This window comes from Centroberyx affinis, unplaced genomic scaffold, assembly GCF_046629955.1.
Source record: "Centroberyx affinis isolate AG114_WGS23_722 - 3 ecotype Tasmania unplaced genomic scaffold, CSIRO-AGI_Caff_v1 ptg000971l_1, whole genome shotgun sequence".
Classification (NCBI taxonomy): domain Eukaryota; kingdom Metazoa; phylum Chordata; class Actinopteri; order Beryciformes; family Berycidae; genus Centroberyx; species Centroberyx affinis.
In genome coordinates this window covers 128,572-151,107 of record NW_027279542.1, presented here as the reverse complement: position 1 = coordinate 151,107, position 22,536 = coordinate 128,572, and the positions used below count along the sequence as shown (strand labels likewise).

The window sequence follows — 22,536 nt, the reverse complement described above, 5'->3', positions numbered from 1 at the left end:
TTTTTTTTTTTTTACCAACATTATAGTATAAAGGCTCAGCTAAACCTCATGGTCCTCATGTTTATAGATAAAAAATAGATGGTTGGACATGGTGATATGACAAAACAAACTGACAAAATTTCCTGAAGCAAGTAACCACAGAGAGTGGCACGAAGACAAAAGACAACCTAAAACCTAAAATCATGCCGTGCCCATAATGTTGGGGCTTACAACAAGCTGACTTATGCCCACCCCACAGCACACTCATACATTTCTGCACAACAAAAATGCCTACATCCTCAACCCGGGCTTACAGGCTTCCTTCTCAAGCAGAGTACTGGCAATATTCCACAACATCGCTATGTAGGCTCCAGATAAACAAAAACATCACTGAAGTATATGTGAATGTCAGCAACAGATGGGTACATATGAGACTCAAAAACAACAATTTTTCATCATTTAGGCTATAGCATGTGTCTTTCATCTTTTTTTTCCCTGTGCACTGTACGTGATATAATAAAGTGCACATAGCCTTTGTGTGGCCTATTATTTAAGGTTTAATAAAATAATTTGTTTGCATATTTTTTAATTGAATGAAATAATGTTTTGCACAATTTTAGGCAAACACCAAATCTTCACAGTCATTTCTGGAATGCCTAACCTCTGAGAGCTAAAAGAACGTATTCCTTTAGATTAATTAATTGAATGTGCTAGTCTGAAATAGGCCTGGATCACAAATCAGCTCCGTTAGCAGAGCCTAAGTGGTCTCTTACCTTGGTTCTGTATCACAGGACCTTGGCCCAAGATACAGTGGTGCCCCATAATGATGATGATTATGCTTTATCAAAAATATAATATTCCAAGCATGTTTAATTAAATCCTTCCCTTTTGCTACAAGGCTGAGGTAAACAGTATTTTCTAGTAGTATTTACCATCTGAAGGCTGAAGTGAATGTATTATGTAGTAGTAATTACAGCTGAAAGCTTAGGTGAACAGCATTTCCTAGTAGTACTTACCATGTGAAAGCTGAGGTGAACAGTATTTTCTAGTACAGTAATATTTGCCATCTGGAAGCTGAGGTGAACAGTATATTCAAATGCTGTAGGAAGCTTGTATCTACCGTCTTTCCAATATGCCATGAATGCAGCATCAGTACTTCCATTCTTTTCTCAGAATCTGAAGCAAACAAATGAGTCAGACTGTTTGTACTACTTTAATTGATTTAATATAGAACACCTGTGTTGTAAAAACTAACCCGTGTTGACCCGAGTTAACAGGAACAAATGTTTATTGAAGCTGCTCCACTGTTGAGGGTAATAGTCAATGTAAATAGATAACTGAAAACATACTTCTTTGTTTTAGGAGTAATGGATGTAAAACGATATAGAAAACATAGATTCTAAGGGAAAGAGGCTCTCAGAGCTGTTTTATTAATCTAACCTTTCTCTCCTTTGTCAAGGTGAGCAGCCAATGAGGGACATTGTCTGTGATGTTGGTGGGAAGGAGGGTAAGTAGATGTAGGCTGTTTGTGGGCTATTTGTGCCATCATATACTTCTTTCAACGTTGAGGCCAAATGTAATTTACATTTTCTCAAATATTTTCTCAAAACTTTGGTTATCCAAATATAGGTTTCAGAACTGGTAGTAGCAATTTATTTTTGGCATTTTCGCAAAGGAAAGATCGGGAGAGAGGGGGATGACATGCAACAAAGGTCCCATGCCGGTTTCAAACTCAGGATGTTATGCTTACATGGTATGCGCCATACCACTGATCCACATTCTGTGTCCCCCACTTCCCACGTGGGTCCGATCTCCCTAGAGAGTGTCTGTCCAATCAGTTGTCAGAATTACATGTCAATATATGATGACATTACAGCTGGATACCATTACTAACTAGGCCTGTGCTGATATGAAAATCCCCAACCCCACCCCCCAGTGCACCAGATATACTGTATATACCCTGTGACCCCAAAACCGTGATACAAACCGAGCCGTGAGTTTTCTGAACTGTTACACCCCTGGTCTAATCACAATGTTAATTTGTGATCAAGGAAGAGCTTTGTTAATACTGTAAAGATGAGGGCCCAAGAATAATACCTCAGTCCAGGATATGTATAGATTATAGTTTGTTTACATACTCATATACCGTCCCACACATTGGGTCTCATGCAAGAACCACTAGTACGAACAGATGCGTTCTTAAATCACTCGTAAGACCGATTTAAGAGAACTTGTCGCATTCACCAATTTTCTCGTATTTAGAATTTTCTCTTAGGTAGCAACAACATTTATGAGTGGCCCAGACCTGTTGTACGAGTCACGTAAAATGTATCTGCTGTTCTCCAAAGCAAAAAAACGTTGTTGTTGACTAATGGATTGTATCTCTTTAATTACTTTGTAGAAATTATGAGTTTTATTATACAAATTACACTTTGTAATGTATAATGTATTATATTGTTGAGATTATCCTGTTTGACAGTGCTTATAGTCATAAGAAAAAATAGCAAGGGAGCACTGTTGGCTTTTTCAAAAGAAGGTAGAGCGTAATTTATTTTACCAGAGCCACATACAATCCAAAAATATCCCTGCGGGTTACACAGTAGCCTGTTAATGCGCTCAATACAAAGAGAAAACAAAAAACACTAATAATTGCCCGGTTATTTGACATTCACTCAAGTGAGACAAATGCAATGTTAGATTGTATTGGGGAAAACACATTATAGAGGGAGATAAATCTTATTTCTAGCTATATGTCTATTTTACTCCAGTTGATAATGTTAATGTGGTTAAAGGAATAGTTCACCCAAAAATGAAAATTCAGTCATTATCTACTCACCCCCATGCCAAGAGGTTCTTCACTGGGAAATTATCCAAATGTCCTGTAAGGACCGGGTAGCAGTTGATAATTATAAGCTCGGTACTGCTAATAATAAAAGAAACTGGATGATACCTCCTGGGAGATGTAACTGTAACTACTGTCTAACTCTGACTAATGCGCACTAACCACCTGGTAACTTCTGCAAGTTCTATTGACGGTACTCGCATTCGTCTTGCAATATCCGGCAGCTACCCTGTTCTTTCAGCACCGTAATATAAAGTCGTACCAATATTCCTATAGGGAATTATAGTTTTGTTGTGATATTTATTTAGTATTAGTCTAAAATGTATAGGAATACTATAGTTGTTTTTAGTAAGGGGAACGCACAACAGACAACACTGCATTAACAGCACAAGTAATTTTTTCCCATTCCTTGGCTTTAGCAGGGCCTTTGATTCCACTATTGATGCTATTAAATATTATATGCTTTCGTTGATTTATTTCTGATAGTAGGACTTCAGTCTCAGAGCTGGTAGAATTCTTCTTCTTAGTCTTCCATGTCATTTTATGAATAAAGCTTCCCGATAAATGGGGCCGGATGCCTAACCTTATATGGCATTATTGGGGCATCAATTATGCAAATTCACAATTCTCGTGAATGAGCGTTCATTTAGAACAGGTGCCGTTCATCATGTTTACACAGGTCATTTATGGCAATCTTCTGAAGATACGAGCGTTTGGTGAATCTGACGTGGCATACTCGTATGAGTCCACCTCACGAAAAAAGTAATAGAAAGAAAGAATACGAAAATGTTCTTGCATGAGGCTCAATGTAATTTCTGTGCATGTGTTATGGGTCGTATAGGGTTCGAAGCCACGATCATCAGCCATCCTTTAGCGTATTGCTATTGATACCAATACTGAACTAGCTGTAAGCCTAAAGTGTAGATACTGGGTAATGTAGATGAGTATAGCCCTGATCTGTATGGAGGGTGGTTCTGGGAGCCCAGAAGTTGCTGTTGATCTGTAAATGTCAAACCAAGCATCTGTGATGGGAGAAACCAACTTGATAACCCCTACGACAAATCTGCTCTTAACACCCCACCCCACTCCCATTTTTTCTAATAGCCTTAGCTAGGATGCTGCAAGGTGCTCTCCCAAATAGCATAAGCACAGATCCTGTAAAGGTCCACTAATTGTACTTAAATACTACAAGGTGATAACATTACCCACCATTAAAGTTTGTAGGGCAGCAGAAGATGAGTTATGAAGTTACTGGTTACAAATCCTGTTACTAACACAGGCAAGTTTGGAGCAGATTGTGGAATGTGAAGTTTCACTTTTGTGAGAGACTCTGTGGGATTGAATACAAAGCTGCTGGTCTACTGGCCAACACCGAATGACAGACATGATGTGATGTGACATCAGGCACATCAATTTCTATACATTGACCAAGTTCTTATTTTGCCTATGTATGGGAAACACTGCATCTCGCAGCCAAAGACACCCTCTGCCCCCGGCTGTGCCATGGGAAAAAGAAAGGATGATGCGTCAATTGCATTAATGTTTTTTAACGTGTTCAATATTTCTAATTAATCGCAAAAATTCACACGTTCATTTTCACAGCCCTAATTTTAAATCAGAGCTATTGTCATGGTTAACATAGATTTAGTATGATCAATTACATCAGACCTGAATTGCTTAACTCTCACTTTCAATACTGAGAATCTGCTGATGTTCTCCAATAGGCACTGTCCCGTCTGGTGAAGATGGCAGTGGAGAACAAGGGGCCCTCAAGAGGATCAGTGCCATGTGGTCTTCCTTCCGCCGAGGCAAAAGAGATCGTGAGTACTGCATTAAATTAGCAGATTACAGAAGGACAATTTACTGTTTTGTAAGTAATTTCTTGCTCCACATTTGATACTTCCTCTTTCTCATTTCCTTATATTGACCTCTTTTGTCACACAGACCAAAGGAAATCATTGTCACTGAGTACTGTCACTTTTGTGTACTTCAAAAATTGTCATTATGAGCTGGTCTGGCACATGAAACAAAACATCAGCTAACTGCACCAGCGCAAAGCACATTAACTTGTATTCCATTAACGAGATAACATGATAAATACAATATGTTTGTTATAAACAGAGATCATTTGCCAGCTTGTACCCTTTCACACACAAATCACTACTGCTTTTGTTGCAAAGCAACGCAGGACACGCCTGAGTGTTTGTTTACACTGTTCAGCTGTTCAAGATGGCACAGAAGATGTTTCGTTTTAATATCTTCTTTGTATGAAAGTGCTCTAAGGCTGTGGAAGCTATACTTACAGCTACTAGTAGCCTAATGCAGAGCAGTCTTGCAGTTCTGCAGGCCAGGAGAAGATATCACGTAAAAAGGAGTCTTCAGCAGCACCGGGATCTATAGGCACAGACTAGTCCAAGCCATGGAAGGTTAGCCTCTCAGCTAGTAAGCCAGTAAACATACGTGATAGCGTATCGTAGTTTCTGACTGGTTATCTTCACGATGTAATGTAACGCATCATAACAACATGCACCGTATATTGCGTAAGAAAGCCGGCTTTTTAAAGTTCTCCTTTCACACAGCACAGAAAGCCGCTCTGAAGAAGAAGAAGAAGAAGAAGACGACACTTTATTTGTCATTGTAGGCATACAACGAAATTATGTTTGGTAACTCTCAGTGACCCGCAGCAATAGAGAACAAGATAAAAACAAGATAATAAAAAGGTATTGCACAACAAGTTAGATGTATGTAATAAAGTGTTGGAGTGCATTAGCAGCAGTTGGGGGGTGGGGGTGGTGGATGGGAGAGGCTAACTTGGTAATGTTTACAGTCTTCAGTCCTCAACAGCTATGGGAGGGTGGGGGGGTGATGGAGGCTACAGCTCTGGGGAAAAAGCCGTTCTTCACTCTGTTTGTTCAGGCTTTGATGGCTCTGTATCTCTTCCCCGATGGCAAGGGGACAAACAGACTGTGACCTGGGTGGATTGGGTCCTTACTGATGTTGCTAGCCTTCTTGTGTAGACGGCTAGCATACACTGTGTCCAAGTTTGGGAGCACAGTTCCCACAATCTTCTGTGCTGTTTTTACCACCCGGACCAAGTCCTTCCGGTTCTCAGCAGTGCAGCTGGCATACCACACCGTGGCACAGTAGCAGAGGATACTCTCTATGGTGCTTCTGTAAAAGTTTATTAGGAGCTGAGAGGGAAGTTTGGCCTGTTTGAGTTTTCTTAGGAAGAAAAGCCTCTGTTGAGCATTCTTCACCAGGTGGGAGGTGTTAAGGGACCATGAGAGATCTTTTGTTATATGGATTCCCAGGAATTTGATGTCGTTGACACTCTCCACCTCCTCACCATTTATGTGGAGAGGGGGATATGTGGTCTTCCTGGATCTCCTAAAGTCTACAATGATCTCCTTGGTTTTTATGGTGTTCAGGACTAGATTTTTGTCCGAACACCACTCGACCAGATGTTGGACCTCCTCTCTGTAGTGTGTCTCCTCATTGTCGGATATAAGGGATTATAGTATTGAAAGCGGAGCTAAAATCAACGAATAGCATCCTGACATATGTGTTTGGATGCTCCAGGTGGGACAGGGCCGTATGAAGTGCGATTGAGACTGCATCCTCCGTAGATCTGTTTCCTCGATAAGCAAACTGGTGGCTGTCCAGATTAGTGGGGGTGCTGGACTTGATGTGAGATAGTACAAGCCTCTCAAAGCACTTCATAACAACTGATGTTAGAGCAACTGGGCGATAGTCATTAAGGCTTTTAACTGCTGTCTTTTTGGGCACAGGGACGATGGTGGTGGATTTAAGACAGGTGGGGACTACAGCCTGTTGTAGGGAGAGGTTAAAGATGCTGGTAAACACCCCTGCTAGTTGGTCAGCACATGACTTAAGTGTGCGGCCTGACACCCTGTCTGGTCCTGCTGCTTTGGTGATGTCTATTGGTGTAGACTTTGAGGTGTATTCCTCCAAGTCTGCCCCCTGTGCGAACACTTCCCAGTCTTTGTTTTCAAAGCAGCCCTGCAGTAGTGAGGTGGCTTCCTCACTCCAGACTTGGACAGTTTTAACAGCTGGTCTTGTTCTACAGATTAGATGTTTGTAGGATGGAGTCAATTGAATTGGCTTCATGACGGTCGGAAGGCAGCTTATTAGTTTCTGAAAAAGGCTGCTGTGACTTTCACACAGAGCTCAAAGCTGCCAATTAAAAAACAAAGCACCATGGCTATTTTCATTTGGAGCTTATCTCTCATGGTCTGAGACCATATGACCCTGCAGCATGGTGTAATGACTGTGTGTGTCGATATTATCGGTTTTGAAATTCTCACATCCGCCCACGCCTAATGAGTGCAGTGCATAGACTGGCATATTATATCCCGGATTATAAAAATCTGTGATATATTGAAAATTAGTACCCCCCCCCCACACACACACACACACATACACACACACACCCTGGTCTGCCACAGGTACATTGTCAACCTGTGGGAAACTGTTAAATTAAGCTGTTATTTCAAAGATAATTAAGATTGACCATGTAAGTGCAACTAAGCAATTAAAACTCCAGTAACTCCAGTAAAGTCAAGACGTGTAAGAGAAGAGAAAACAGCCTAGAGAATAGAGGATGTGTCAGTGAATGAGTGAGTTTGTGTCTTAGTAATGTACCACACAAAACCTGCCCAGTCAACCTCCTCCTTTTATTTCAAAGGAGCAAAGAAAGACACTGGAAGAGACCCATAATGTCTCCACTAAAGCGTGTAGGGAAAGTGCAGCGGTTGCCTGTAACAAGAGACTGCTCTGTGTTTGTCTTTGGTGTTGGCTATAGTTGAGCAGGTCCTCTGTTAAAGGTACACAATGTTACCCAACTAAAAACAGTTAGCCATGACTAAGACTGATTGAGGAAGGTAAAGAAACTGGATTGTATTTTGAAATCCTGCAAAAAACAGACTCCCAACTCATGGAAAGATGTTTTATAATATATAGGCTAAGTTGCTTATACAGAGAAGACGGTAAATATTCACACGGTATCCATGATCCTTAAACAGTCTGCAAAAGTCCTAAAATAATTATCTAAATTTAAGGGTTTAAAAGTATTTTTTGATTATTAAAGCTTAGCTATGAATTTCCCACATCTTCCAATAATACAGTGAATTTTCCCACAATCCTTCATATGAGGAATCATGTAATTGGTCATTAGGCTGTTAGTTTACAGCTGGCCGTGCTGACGATGCTACAACACACAAGTCCTTTCGGTGAGCCATTAATCTCGAGCCTTTCAACATTCCAAGGTAAATGGGAGCGGGGTGCATTTTATTGTTAAAGTCAATGATGTTACTGTCAGTTATTTGTCAGTGCATCACAGTTGCTACTGAGACAGAATTTAAACGTTACTGTTGGTTTCAAATTGACAGAATTTACCATTGAGGTCAATGTCAACCTCACACTGTCAACCCATTGTTTGTCTTAACCCAGAGATGTGCAAAGTAGTTCCGTTTCAATGCATGTGGTGTCATAGCCTAGTTCATGTTACCGTGGCAAATGGGGAAATCCAACTAATAGGTGTAACTTCATAGCAGGAGCTAGGTGTATGTAGCCTGGTAAAACCATGCATATTCTTGGGCTCAGTCCGGCCACACAGATATGTCTGGTCCCGGCACATTGGAAATTATTTCGGCTAGGGAGTGGCCTTGTTGAGCAGATTAAAGAACTATATGACACAGTGAATGGATGCCGCATCTGAAAGTTTGTCTGCTGCTACAAGTAGCGGGTATGTATGCAAAAGAGCTAGCTGTAAATTATATTTACCATTTGTATGTGACCTGAACCTTGTCCACCACAATCCCCTTGAGATTTTCATGATACACTGGCGTTGCCTGTGTATTCCACCACTTTTCGTTCAGCAACCAAGCCTCTGGGCTGCTGAATACAAGTTGGCAACATCCATATAGGATGTCCGAATCGCTGTGGACACCAATCTGCATAGCTGTGATCCTCAGCTTCATAGCTTCACTGTTGTGGTCCTCCATGAGAAAGATCAACAGCAATGAAAAGCATGTTCTTGACCGTCTCATTGTTAAGGATTTTATGTTGTCCATTTCAGACAAAACTGATTCCAAAGCTGCATCGATTAAATCAGCCTCACCGCCCCATAAAGCTGATCTCATCTTCTGAGCGGAGCTGAAATCCAATCCAGTGGTTCAGGGCCAGATGGATCTCGTCAATCACAATGTAATTGTGCGCGAGTTCGACTGGTTTCATGAGACTAAAGTTTATCATGTTTGGTGTTGCAGAGTTTGGCACCAAAAACAAGCTCCAACAAATCTTAGCAGCACAATACTTAGCAGCACTCTAGAGGGGATGTTCATAATGTACATAATGATAATAGCATAGCACTCGAAATTGGCCTCAGATACAGCAATGAGGAGATGCTGCCCTGAGTTCAACTAGCCACTGTCTGCCCTAAAACTACAAAAAGGTGGTTGAAGATGTGTGAATGTGTGTGGATGCTGTCACAACCCGGCTGCAAGACCATGACAAAATGTCCCGCACACCAAGCCAATAGAGTATACAGTCCATTTATTCAAGAAATAACATAATAAAAAAACTCAAATACTACGATGCCATGTGGAAATCAGTATAATCAGTGATGTTGGTGAGTGAATGAGTGTTAGAGATGTAAGTGTAGTGTTGTAAGGTGTGAAACGCCAAACTAAAGCCAAAGTGGTGGGGTCTCTAGGAGAGAGCCACCCTGATTGTGGACTCAGTGCAGCTCTTAACCCCTGGCAGTGCTGGGCCCAGGTGCCAGTTGCGCTGATGACCCTCCCGCTCCACCCCCAGACACCTGCATGGAAACACACAGACAGCACACAAGCACTGGCAGACAGAGCGGGGGGTAATCACAATGCGTAAATGAGAGTGTGCATATGAAGTGTGTTTACTAAGCACGGACTGTGGTCAGTGACAGCTTTTCCATCACAGTTGGATTTCACTAAGCAACAATACACTGGCTACGTTTACATGCAAACAAATGATGCCACTATTGCTCTTACTATGATTATCATAATAATGTGATGAAGTTGTTTACAGGTGCAATAGAAGTAAATACTCCCGTGTATATGTCATGTCACTTTACCCTGACTATTGAATGTATAGGCGATGTCTGGAGACCCTTACAATTGGATTTAAAAAGTTGCCTGTGTTATCAGTAGACTATTATGAGGTGTGTGTCGGGAGATGCAGTTTTTCACATTAACACTACACGGCCCATAGACAACGGCAGTGGGCGTTGTGAATTTATTTGTGTCATTTATTTTTCTCCTCCTTTAATAACGTTTGCTAAAAATACAGACTGCAAAGCATAATGTGGTTTTGTAAGTAATATAGACCTAGAAAAGGAGATATTTGAGTTTTGTGGCTATTTTTAAAAAACGGCCTTCTCTGGCCGTGGCTGCGGTCAAAGGACATGTGGCACCCAGCCACAGGAGCGAATTGCTCTCTCCTCCAATTTGCATTTAGTTCTTGTGCTTCTGTTTTGCTGAAATCTCACAAGTTGGATCAAACTATTGAACTGCATTCTTATTTCATGAAGACAATGTCATTATTTTTATTATCATTAAATTATTTCATTTTCAGCACCAGGCGGGCACTGTCCACAGCTATTGATTGTACTAACCGTTTCAGCGCCACATGGTGAAACACAGCCGTCATCCAGCCTCATCATAAATTAAATAGCCTATAACTTGATTTCTTTTCTTTCTTGCATTTTGTAAGGGGGTAAATTCTTTATTTGGACATTATATTGGGGACTCTCATAGTTGGCCCAAGACTGTTAAATGAATAAAAAAAACAAAAAAAAACCCCAAAAAAACAAATTAAATTCTAAAATAATATGGGGGCCCAAAAAATATTGCTGGGCCGTCTGTTGCCGACCCCTGCTATAATGTATTTTACATAGGTTGTAGGCTAATATAAATTATGTGACATCTCTATGTGAGCATTTCCCTTCTTTCATTAAAATTTCAGCCATGATTTTCATTTCTAACATTTTCACACGCATTAGATGGTGGCCCAACTGTAGCGGAAACCAGACTGTTCACCCCTTCAGATAATAAGCATTAGCAAATAAGGAAGAAAGAACATTTTAAGGTCATGGAAGCACTCTGACTTAGTTATGGAAAGTCATTGCAAAGTTATGGAATTTTCTTTAGGGACACAGTGGTAACCCTGTATTATGAAGCTATATTATAACACAGTATATTACTATGTGTCTGTGTAGGAGTGAAAGACCCTGCACCTCCAGAGCCACTGGGCCCAGTGGTGGACAACACAGCCAGGCAGCAACGCTACGCCAGTGGCCAGTACTTCTTTGAGTATCTAGTGGTGGTTAGCCTCAAGAAGTCCAAGGAGGGCAACTACCAGCCTCAGATCACCTACCAGTTCCCCAAGGTCAGTTTTATGGTGAGCCTAAAAGGCACATAGTTCAAATCCGACCAGGATTTCTTGTTTCAAGTTTGCTAGCACAAATTTGGTGGCCTGGAGTTTAGCAATTTAGTCATGAGGAAAAAGTATGGGATTATACTGGACGTGTATTGGGAATATCATTATCTGCTAGAAGTGCTAACCAGCTGGTTAGCAAGCTTGCCAGCTGACTGACTGACTGACTGACTGCCTGATGTCCTTGGCGCGCAAAGACAGATGGTCGGACATGATGATATGACAAAACAAACAAAATTAACTAAACAAAATGTAAGTAAGTAACCACACAGAGCATGGTACGAAGACAGAAGTGTGTTGGACAACCACGCTATGACAACCTAAAATCACGCCGTGCCCATGATGTTCGGACTTACCCCACAGCACACTCAATACATTTCTGCACAACAAAAATGCATACATCCTCACCCGGGGGTGGATGGGGTCATATTGTGTAAAAAAAGATTTCCCTTGCCTCTTTGATTATAAAGGAGTTGGATGTGCTTTCTAAACATGGTGAAAGTATCAAAACGCACGGTAGCCAACTAAATCCACACAATCCATATTAGAAAAGCGAGCCTCTAAACGAGCCATTTGGACTTCCGTAACTTTGTGGCGTCACAAAGGTTCGCTTATCATTTTTGTAAGAAATAATAGACTAACAAAGTGTTTTTTTCAAAGCAGTTGAGCGGTTGTCATTGTTTATTACCAGAGAGTTTTTCCTTCCTCTCACTGTCTGCAGCTGCCATGTCTGTGGTGTCTCAAGTTTCACTCTTGAAACGGTTAGCCAATCAGAACAGAGGGGTCGTTCATATTAATGAGCCTTAAAGACACAGCAACAGAAACAGCCTGTTCTTGGTAAGGCTCAGAGAGATGCTGGAAAATGAACGTCTAAAAATGGATTGAGAGTGTTTTTGGTACATGACACCACACAAACAGCTTTGAATGGACCTCAAGACATAAAATAAAACTCTGGAAAGTGTAGAATATGGGACCTTTACTTAAAAGCTTGTTAGAGTAGTGAATGACATTTGGAAGACAGGTACACACTTGGGCTTATTTATGTGGTTTTATTTATTTAAGAGAAAACAAAAAAGTGTAACTATGAGGCAGTTTATGGAATCAGACGATTATAGAAAATAATCATCTATATTCCATATAATTGGGATCACGCAATTATACAATCATCGGCACAGCCCTAAAGACCACGGTAGAAATAGTTTGTTGAAACAGGGTTTGTTTGGACCACTTTATGGCAAAAAGTGTTATGTTTGGCCAAAATTACAGGCGCTCTGTTGATTTGTCCATTTCACATGAAAAGAAAATGCATCAATTTTGTAAAATTGCATGCACTTGCAAATATTATGCAAATTGAAATAATTTATGTTAATTATTGCAACAGCAAATCCTGGAGTGTCTGATAGTCACGAGTGATAGAAGACCACTGAATAAAAAGAGGTTCTTCTTACTCTGTGTTTAAAAAAAAAAGATAAGAAGTCCAAGGAGGGCAACTACCAGCCTCAGATCACCTACCAGTTCCCCAAGGTCAGTTTTATGGTGAGCCTAAAAGGCACATAGTTCAAATCCGACCAGGATTTCTTGTTTCAAGTTTGCTAGCACAAATTTGGTGGCCTGGAGTTTAGCAATTTAGTCATGAGGAAAAAGTATGGGATTATACTGGACGTGTATTGGGAATATCATTATCTGCTAGAAGTGCTAACCAGCTGGTTAGCAAGCTTGCCAGCTGACTGACTGACTGACTGACTGCCTGATGTCCTTGGCGCGCAAAGACAGATGGTCGGACATGATGATATGACAAAACAAACAAAATTAACTAAACAAAATGTAAGTAAGTAACCACACAGAGCATGGTACGAAGACAGAAGTGTGTTGGACAACCACGCTATGACAACCTAAAATCACGCCGTGCCCATGATGTTCGGACTTACCCCACAGCACACTCAATACATTTCTGCACAACAAAAATGCATACATCCTCACCCGGGGGTGGATGGGGTCATATTGTGTAAAAAAAGATTTCCCTTGCCTCTTTGATTATAAAGGAGTTGGATGTGCTTTCTAAACATGGTGAAAGTATCAAAACGCACGGTAGCCAACTAAATCCACACAATCCATATTAGAAAAGCGAGCCTCTAAACGAGCCATTTGGACTTCCGTAACTTTGTGGCGTCACAAAGGTTCGCTTATCATTTTTGTAAGAAATAATAGACTAACAAAGTGTTTTTTTCAAAGCAGTTGAGCGGTTGTCATTGTTTATTACCAGAGAGTTTTTCCTTCCTCTCACTGTCTGCAGCTGCCATGTCTGTGGTGTCTCAAGTTTCACTCTTGAAACGGTTAGCCAATCAGAACAGAGGGGTCGTTCATATTAATGAGCCTTAAAGACACAGCAACAGAAACAGCCTGTTCTTGGTAAGGCTCAGAGAGATGCTGGAAAATGAACGTCTAAAAATGGATTGAGAGTGTTTTTGGTACATGACACCACACAAACAGCTTTGAATGGACCTCAAGACATAAAATAAAACTCTGGAAAGTGTAGAATATGGGACCTTTACTTAAAAGCTTGTTAGAGTAGTGAATGACATTTGGAAGACAGGTACACACTTGGGCTTATTTATGTGGGTTTATTTATTTAAGAGAAAACAAAAAAGTGTAACTATGAGGCAGTTTATGGAATCAGACGATTATAGAAAATAATCATCTATATTCCATATAATTGGGATCACGCAATTATACAATCATCGGCACAGCCCTAAAGACCACGGTAGAAATAGTTTGTTGAAACAGGGTTTGTTTGGACCACTTTATGGCAAAAAGTGTTATGTTTGGCCAAAATTACAGGCGCTCTGTTGATTTGTCCATTTCACATGAAAAGAAAATGCATCAATTTTGTAAAATTGCATGCACTTGCAAATATTATGCAAATTGAAATAATTTATGTTAATTATTGCAACAGCAAATCCTGGAGTGTCTGATAGTCACGAGTGATAGAAGACCACTGAATAAAAAGAGGTTCTTCTTACTCTGTGTTTAAAAAAAAAAGATATTTTTTTTAAGAATAGAGATAAAGTGTGTGTGTGTGTGTGTGTGTGTGTGTGTGTGTGTGTGTGCACTCAGAGAGATGGGATGGTGAGGTTTCAGAGGGAGGAGGAGGAGAAGACGCTCAAGGCGATCACTCTGTTTTGTTTCCCTGAGGGCATCAACTGGGCTCCGATGACAGATTACCACAGGTAGCATCACACCCATGAGAGTAATTTTGGCACTCTTAATCTTTGACACAAACAATAACGGTTCATTATACATCATATTTCCAGTGAGACCTTCTCCTTTGTCTTGACTGAGATTGACGGCAGCAGAAGAAATGGATACTGTAGGAGGTTACTGGTCAGTATGTAGACTGAAGATTTGTTGTACTGGGTGTTATTATTTAGGATTCATTTTTATAATAATCACCTCTCCTTTTCCTCTTTCCGATCTGCAGCCCAATGGGAATGGAGCTCGTCCACCCGAAGCGTACTGTATCATCAGTAGACTTGCTTGTTTTGGCCTCTTCTCCAAGGTGAGAGAAACATCAAGAGTGATTTAAACTGAACATCTCTTTAAAGGGTAACTTCGGTATTTTTCAACCTGGACCCTATTTTCCCAACTGCGGGTGTCTAAGAAACTAATGGGGACAACAATTTTTGAAATTGGTCCAGTATTGAGCGAGATCGCTTCAGCCGGCAGCCGCGAAACGGGCTGCAATGTAATCCGACGGGGCAAATGCGCACCGTCAATGTACGTCCACTAAAAGTGCTTGTTTTTGCCACTGACTGGCTCAGATTGTTATTATAAGTGTCTGACACAATATGGAAAGGACCCTATACAGAAATGAAACGTACTTCCTTACCTTTAGCTTGATCCCGTCTGTGTAACCAAGTCTCGCCCAAGTCCCGCGAGAGCTTAGTTGTTGCAGGAAGTCACCTGTGGAAACGTGAGTGAGAGTTGGAGAGAGGAGTGCCACCGGGAGGAGTTTGTTGTGTTGGAGTACAGAGATCGTAGCTCAGTGTTATCTAAAAGATTTTCTAAGTCATGGCTGAATATTTACCTGATTTCGACAACGTGGAAGAGGCCTTTGAATTCGATGGCGGCCCGTATTTATTTGAGCCAGAGTATACGGATGAAGAGCTCCTACTCATTGAAGAGCTACCATCATCATTCATTGCCAGTAAGTATCTCTATGATAGCCTATCTGCTAATGTATAGGATATACAAATGTAGGCATAAAAGTAGTCATAGGTCGTATAATAGATAAGCATAAATATGACATTTTTACACCACGCACACACACTTTGGCAACAATATTACACAGATAATTTCAGCTTGTTGATATCACTTATTGTATTATTATGAATGTCAACTGCTGAAAAGGGGAAATGAATCTATATACATATTTTATAATCAATCATGACTCAGTTGATAGGCTATTTTACACATACTACTGGCTAGCTCCACCAAGGAGGTTATGTTTTCGGTGCCGTTTGTTTGTTTGTCTGTCAGCAGGATTATGGAAAAAATACTGACCCGATTTTCATGAAACTTGGTGGAAGGGTGTAGCATGGGCCAAGGAAGAACCCATTAAATTTTGGAGCGGATCTGGATCCGACTCACGAACAAACAATAATAGCATGAACCTTGGCGGAGGTCTGCGCTCTCTGAGTGCCTTTCTAGTTTCGTGATTGTTTTTGCCGTGTGTACTGATGCCAGGACAACGCAATAACTTTAGCTAATAACATTACCTCCACTCTGTCTGCAGCAGGTCTCTCCACTCTTGGGACAGCATTTTTCTTTAGGAAAAAGTGCTTTGGGATAGGATTTCGTCTCCTCTTTGGCTGGCTGTAGTCATCCCGGTCAAAATGGTCACTGCAGACCCGATGGTCTGCAAGGCGCAGCGTATGGACAGGAGTGTTGGCATCCATTTGTAGCACAACTAGCCACAACTTCAGCGGGTCACTATCCAACAAAGGCAGTCTGTGAAAGCTGCGCGAAGTGTTGCGCGACATTTTGTTGGCACAATTCGGAAATGCGCAAACACGAACCATTGTTTTTTTTAGTTTTTTTTTTTAGATCTTTTAGATAACGCTAAGCTACGATCTCTGTACTCCAACACAACAAACTCCTCCCGGTGGCACTCCTCTCTCCAACTCTCACTCACATTTCCACAGGTGACTTCCTGCAACAACTAAGCTCTCGCGGGACTTGGGCGAGACTTGGTTACACACAGACGGGATCAAGCTAAAGGTAAGGAAGTACGTTTCATTTCTGTATAGGGTCCTTTCCATATTGTGTCAGACACTTATAATAACAATCTGAGCCAGTCAGTGGCAAAAACAAGCACTTTTAGTGGACGTACATTGACGGTGCGCATTTGCCCCGTCGGATTACATTGCAGCCCGTTTCGCGGCTGCCGGCTGAAGCGATCTCGCTCAATACTGGACCAATTTCAAAAATTGTTGTCCCCATTAGTTTCTTAGACACCCGCAGTTGGGAAAATAGGGTCCAGGTTGAAAAATACCGAAGTTACCCTTTAAGCTGAAATGTGTTTAAGTGTCTTCTAACTTTTAAATGTTTTGTTTGGGTAAAACTTCTTACCCTAGCTGCAGGGTAAGAAGTTAAGAAATTAAGACCATTAATTTATATTTTCATGCGTTTTGTAATCAAAATCTAAAGTTTTTCACAAGCCATAACTCAGTTTCCCTGGTAACACCTGAGGGTTTGACTAATACCTGGAACAATCATTACCATCCCATAAGGTTCTTATACAATGGAAACGTTGTTCACTACTATAGTAAATAGGACGAACCTTAGATACGACTTGGCAACTGGAGATATTTCTAGTCCGCTCAGCTCATAGAACCCTTTGGCTCAGCTATGAGCCAGAAAGCTAACGTTATGCTAGCAAGATTCAAAGTCAATAACATTGCGTATGGTTGACAAACAGTAAATATAATTTGACAGTATGTTTAACAACAAGACTAGCTAGTTATCCAGCCATGTCATTGTCCCCAAATCAGTATCAAGATTTTCACGAACAAATGAGATAGGCCATGTGTACTGTCGGCCGCAGCCTGAAGTAGCGAGTTGAATAGCGAATGGGATGTGAGATGATCGCTTACCGTATGTGATACAAAGTATCAGTGAGTTCAGAGGGGCAGTGTACTTCCTGCAGCTTATGTGTTACAGTCGCCATCCTGTGGTGTTCAGAGGTTGAGGCACTATGCTATGGTTACTCATTTTAGATACAGGCTGATACTACGTAGCCAGCGCATTAATTTAGAACGGTGAACAGACAGTTTCACTGGAACTACTTTGTAGGTGTCCATTATCAGGAATTAATGGACACCCTGCAGCCAATCAGAATCGAGTATTCAACCAGACCATGGTATAACAGGAATTAATGGACACCCTGCAGCCAATCAGAATCGAGTATTCAACCAGACCATGGTATAACAGGAATTAATGGACACCCTGCAGCCAATCAGAATCGTGTATTCACCCAGACCATGGTGTAATGGTATTTATTGGTACTGTCTCACAAGATGCTCTCTGCTCCTCTGTCTCTGCAGATTTTTGATGAGGTAGAGAAGCGGCGGCAGATCTCCATGGCCATGATCTACCCATTCATGCAGAAGCTGAGGGAGGCCCCATTCCCAGCTCCAGGAAACACTGTCGAGATTAAGAGCTTCATCCCTGAGTCTGGCACTGAGGTCAGACTGATGCTCATTCTTCCACCAAAACCCCTTGCTCTGAACAGACCAGTCAAAGTTTAATTGATCATATAGATTCCAAATAGCCTGATGTTCAGACTGAATGGCCATTTCGTTACCACTCCATTATTCAGCCTCCTCGTTATTGAGCCTCATTATTAGCTGTTTTGTGTGTGTGTGTGTGTGTGTGTGTGGAGGGGGGGGGGGGGGGGGGGGTTGATTTTCCCCTAACCAATCACCAGTGACTGACATTTCTGGCTGCTCTGACATTATTTTCAGTGACACTGACGCTGGGCATATTCACTAACTTCGCCAAGGATGTCGGTCAATTTTGACAAAAATATCGTCTTTGCAAAGACAATATGTTAGTTATTCTGCCGAGATGCCAATGAAAAAATTTTGCATGAACGGTTGAAACTTTAGTCCCGCCCCGCAAAGGCACTGATTGGCTCGATTGTTTCTCCGAGCTAGAAACAAGCCGTTGACTAGAGCAACACCAGACTCTCTGAAATAAAGACTGTTTTAAGTTGATGCAGCATGGCCAGTGATGTAGTGGTAAATAAAAAGATTGGTAAACTCTGATCTCCAATAACAACCATCAATATAAAAAAAAAACCTATTCTATTTCCAACAAAAGCATTAATTCATGTTTCCTTAAAAGAACCTACTGTATCTCCATATAACTTAAATCAGTTGCTTGATTAATTGATTGTTTGATTGATTCAATTTATTTAATAATCAATAAGAATGTACAGGAGGATGCTTCGTTTAAAAAGGACTAGGGCTGGGAATAGATTAAAAAAAATTAACCAATTAATCGCACAGTTTTCTGTGATGAATCCGGATTATGACTGAAGATTGTAATAATAGATAGACCTCCACCATGTCTGACAACACCCCGCAAGGAAGTTATGCACCTTTTGGTAATATGCCATGCCCACCACCATGCCCTTTTTGCCAATTGACATGAAAAGTTAATCAGTTCTTCCTTGGTCCGTAACCAACCTTTATACCAAGTTTTGTGCAAATCTGTGCCCAACTTTTTGAGATATCCTGCTAAAGGACGGACAGACGGACAGACGGACAAACACACAGACACGGGTGAAAACATTACCTCCTTGAGGTAATCAACAGAAAGGGAGTACATTTGAAATGAAATACTACTGTTTAATGGCATCTTTTTAATTTGAAAACGCAGACCCTCCCCTGTGAACTACAGATCAGTCATTTCCATCAAAACCATTCAGCTTCAAAATTCAGCTTGAAATGCATATTTCTTTATATGCACTAACTGAAATAATAACAAAAGCTACAAGTGTCAGATGAAACTTTCTGCCTAAAACTCCATCCTGTCCTTCTCCATCATTAGCCAGGATGACTTGGCTGGTCAGCCACTACAGGAATTAAACAAAACAGAGCAAAAAAAACCCCCCAAAACAACAAGCCCAGATCCTGAACAGCCGCACGGCGCCCTCTAGGAGCCTAATAATGAATTAAGATATGATAAGATAAGATAAGATAAGATAACATAAGATAGTACTTTATTGATCCCTTTGGGATGTGAAAATGCCTCTTCATGCTGCCGTGGGAAAACAAGGACAGATCCTGTACAGGTCCACTAATGCTACTTAAATACCACAAGGTAATAGCGTTACTCACCGTTAAAGTTTGTAGGGCAGCAGAAGACGAGTTATCAGGTTACTGTTTATAAATCCCTTTACTAACACAGGGGAGTTTGGAGCAAATTGTGGAATGTTAAGTTTCACTTTTGTTTTCACAACGAGAGACTCTGGGATTGAATACAAAGCTGCTGGTCTGCTGGTCATCGCCAAATGACAGACATGATGTGATGTGACATCAGGCGCATTAGAGATCCATTCAGATCAATTTCTATACATTGACCAACATTTGATTTTGCCTATGTATGGGGAAGACGTCCTCTGTCCGCGGCTGCGCTGTGAGAAAAAGAACAATGCTGCGTCAATTGTGTTAATTTCCCTTGCCTTAAACATTTCAAATTAATCGCAAAAATGAACGCTTTAATTTTCCCAGTACCTATCTGAAGTTCAAAGTACCTATCTAAAAATTATCAAGGATAACACAATAAAGCTCGAAAGATTTCCATTGTGGTTCTTCAGAGGAAGGACTGGTGAAAGGGGAAAAGGAGAGGAAGAGGCAAATGTGTCTTAAATCCAGTTACTAGAGGTGTTATTTTTTCCACCAAGTTTCTTTGTGCTACATGTTCACTCTTAGATTAATCCAGAATATGGTTAGTAGTACAATATTCATCTTTCTTAGCATCATAACTTTACTAGCTGTGTTCAATTAGCTGTGTTAATTGTTTAATTATATAGCTTTAATTAGCTGTGTTCAATTTTTATATTGGTCTTCAATTTAATTCCAGGTAGCATTAAAAGCTCTTAAAAAGTCTTAAATTTGGCTTTCTGAAACCTGTAGATACCTTGATAAAATACAATTTTATGTCATACAGATTTATGTCTGTCTAAAAAGGTGGTAAACTCTTCACAGATAAAAAGGTGGATACGCTGAGTTTAGATCCTCTACATCCTTCAAGTTCTGTTTTATTGTCATCTCCGCTGCATAAATCTACATATATTAGGGATGTCCAACATAAATCGATGATCGATTTATTGTTTGTTATGTATCACGTTGATTAACCTTAACGGTTAACGACTGAATTACGCAATCGCAGCCGGTTAGTCCAACTGCACAAATGGCCATTAAACCAAAGTGGAGAGCTACTTGCAAGAAATGCCTCCACCATATACACAGTTAACCCCAGACGATTTGATCAACAATAGTTTTTTTTTATTTCCTTTGGAAACGTTATTTCAGTCAGACTAATATTGGAATATGAGAATGCCAGATGAAAATGCGGCAGGTTTTTACGAGCCATAACTGCACCGCCTACATAGACTAATACTATAATAATATTCTTATTTGTCGAAGTGTGTGTAGTGGCGTGTGTTTTTTTGTTTTGTTTTTTTTGGCGGGGGGGGGGGGTTAACAAATCGATCATATATACATATATACATCTAAATATACAGAGACTGTGCACAGTGACACAAGATAGAGGCCGTGGGAAGGGTGGGAGCTGTCCTTGACCATGCTGGAGGCTTCCGGGATGTTGTGAAAAATAAATGTCCTGAATGGAGGGAAGAGCGGTACCGATGGTGTTTCCTGCTGTCCTCACTATCCACTGCAGGGACTTACGGTCTAGATTGCCCCTGTACAGGTGCCCCTGTAGAATGCAGTCAGGATGGGGGTTGGGAGTCTGAACCCGGAGCTGCTGCAACTTCTCGTGCTGCCATCTTGCGAAGGTCACAGCCCTCTCAATCTAATGCCAAATGTTTACTTGTCCCATCAGACTGAGGAAGGCTGCTGGGTCTCAGCAAAGCTACAGTCTAACCCACTGACTTCATGAAGTGAGATATTCTATGCAGGTGTTTTAGTGTGGAGTTGTGTCTGAACCTGCCCAGCATTACCTAACCTTTTCTTACAGTCAAAATCCGACAAATATCTATTCTGTCATGCCACATTCCATGTTTCAGCCCTCTTGCACAATCAGGTCTCACACAAGCACACACTGCTGGATATGTTAGACGTTATTTATCTTAGAGATACTGGTTGACTAACTTTCAGGTTAAAAAGAAGAGCACAAACCATGCTTTATGCTTATGGAAAGCCCTTTGTCCATCATGGTGTGTGATTCATCACAGGAGTGATGAAATGAGATCAAGTTTATGGTTTGTCCATTCACAAGACTGCATTGAGAGATAACATTAAATTATATTGATCCTTGTGAAATTGGGTCATTGCAGCAGGAAATAGTAATAGGATACCACAGGAAAAATATAGATTATAAAATAGAAAGAGAATATAAACAATTACAATTATGAAAAAAGTGGCTTTTCAGAATCACTGGCCTCACTATTGTTACCACTGGCCCAGTGAAATATTAGTTCACTCTGATTTAACTAAGTCGAATGGTCAAGAATTGATAACCTAACCATGAGAAAAGAAGAAAATTATCAGACATGACAGGGGTTTTAAAAAAATGTTTGATTGCTGTAGCTTTTACGGTTTCTGAGATCCAGATACTTTTAGGGCAGAAGAAGAAGCGGAATAACAAAAACAATTGGGGTTCCAGCACTTTGTGCTTGGACCCCTAATAATCTGAACAAAAACAATAGGGTTTAGCACTTTGTGTTTGGACCCCTACTCAACCGTCAGTGGCGTTAGCAAGCTAAGATAAGAGTTTACAGATAAGTGTTTTTATCTGTTTAGGACTTTGAACTCTACTGGCCTGAGTGGGCTACTTAAAAGGTTAATTTACTGGCTCAGAGGTCTGGAAAGATGTCTCCAGGCCAGCAGGAAAATGGCAATGTCAAGCCCTATAATCATATGCAGCCAATAATTTCCCCACATGTTATGTAGACTGTATGAGCAGGAAATATGGAA

At 40.8% G+C, this 22,536-nt stretch overlaps 1 protein-coding gene across 1 annotated transcript in view; it reads left to right on the top strand.

Annotated features, from left to right (window-relative positions):
- Positions 1-22,536, top strand: part of LOC139646297 (DENN domain-containing protein 2D-like) — a 41,415-nt gene that overhangs the window by 14,167 nt on the left and 4,712 nt on the right. Inside the window, exons 5-11 of the mRNA XM_071522285.1 lie at positions 1,439-1,486; positions 4,546-4,641; positions 11,094-11,263; positions 14,426-14,538; positions 14,623-14,692; positions 14,790-14,867; positions 17,914-18,054. Coding sequence (XP_071378386.1) covers positions 1,439-1,486; positions 4,546-4,641; positions 11,094-11,263; positions 14,426-14,538; positions 14,623-14,692; positions 14,790-14,867; positions 17,914-18,054 — 716 coding nt within the window. The remainder of the gene's footprint in view (positions 1-1,438; positions 1,487-4,545; positions 4,642-11,093; positions 11,264-14,425; positions 14,539-14,622; positions 14,693-14,789; positions 14,868-17,913; positions 18,055-22,536) is intronic.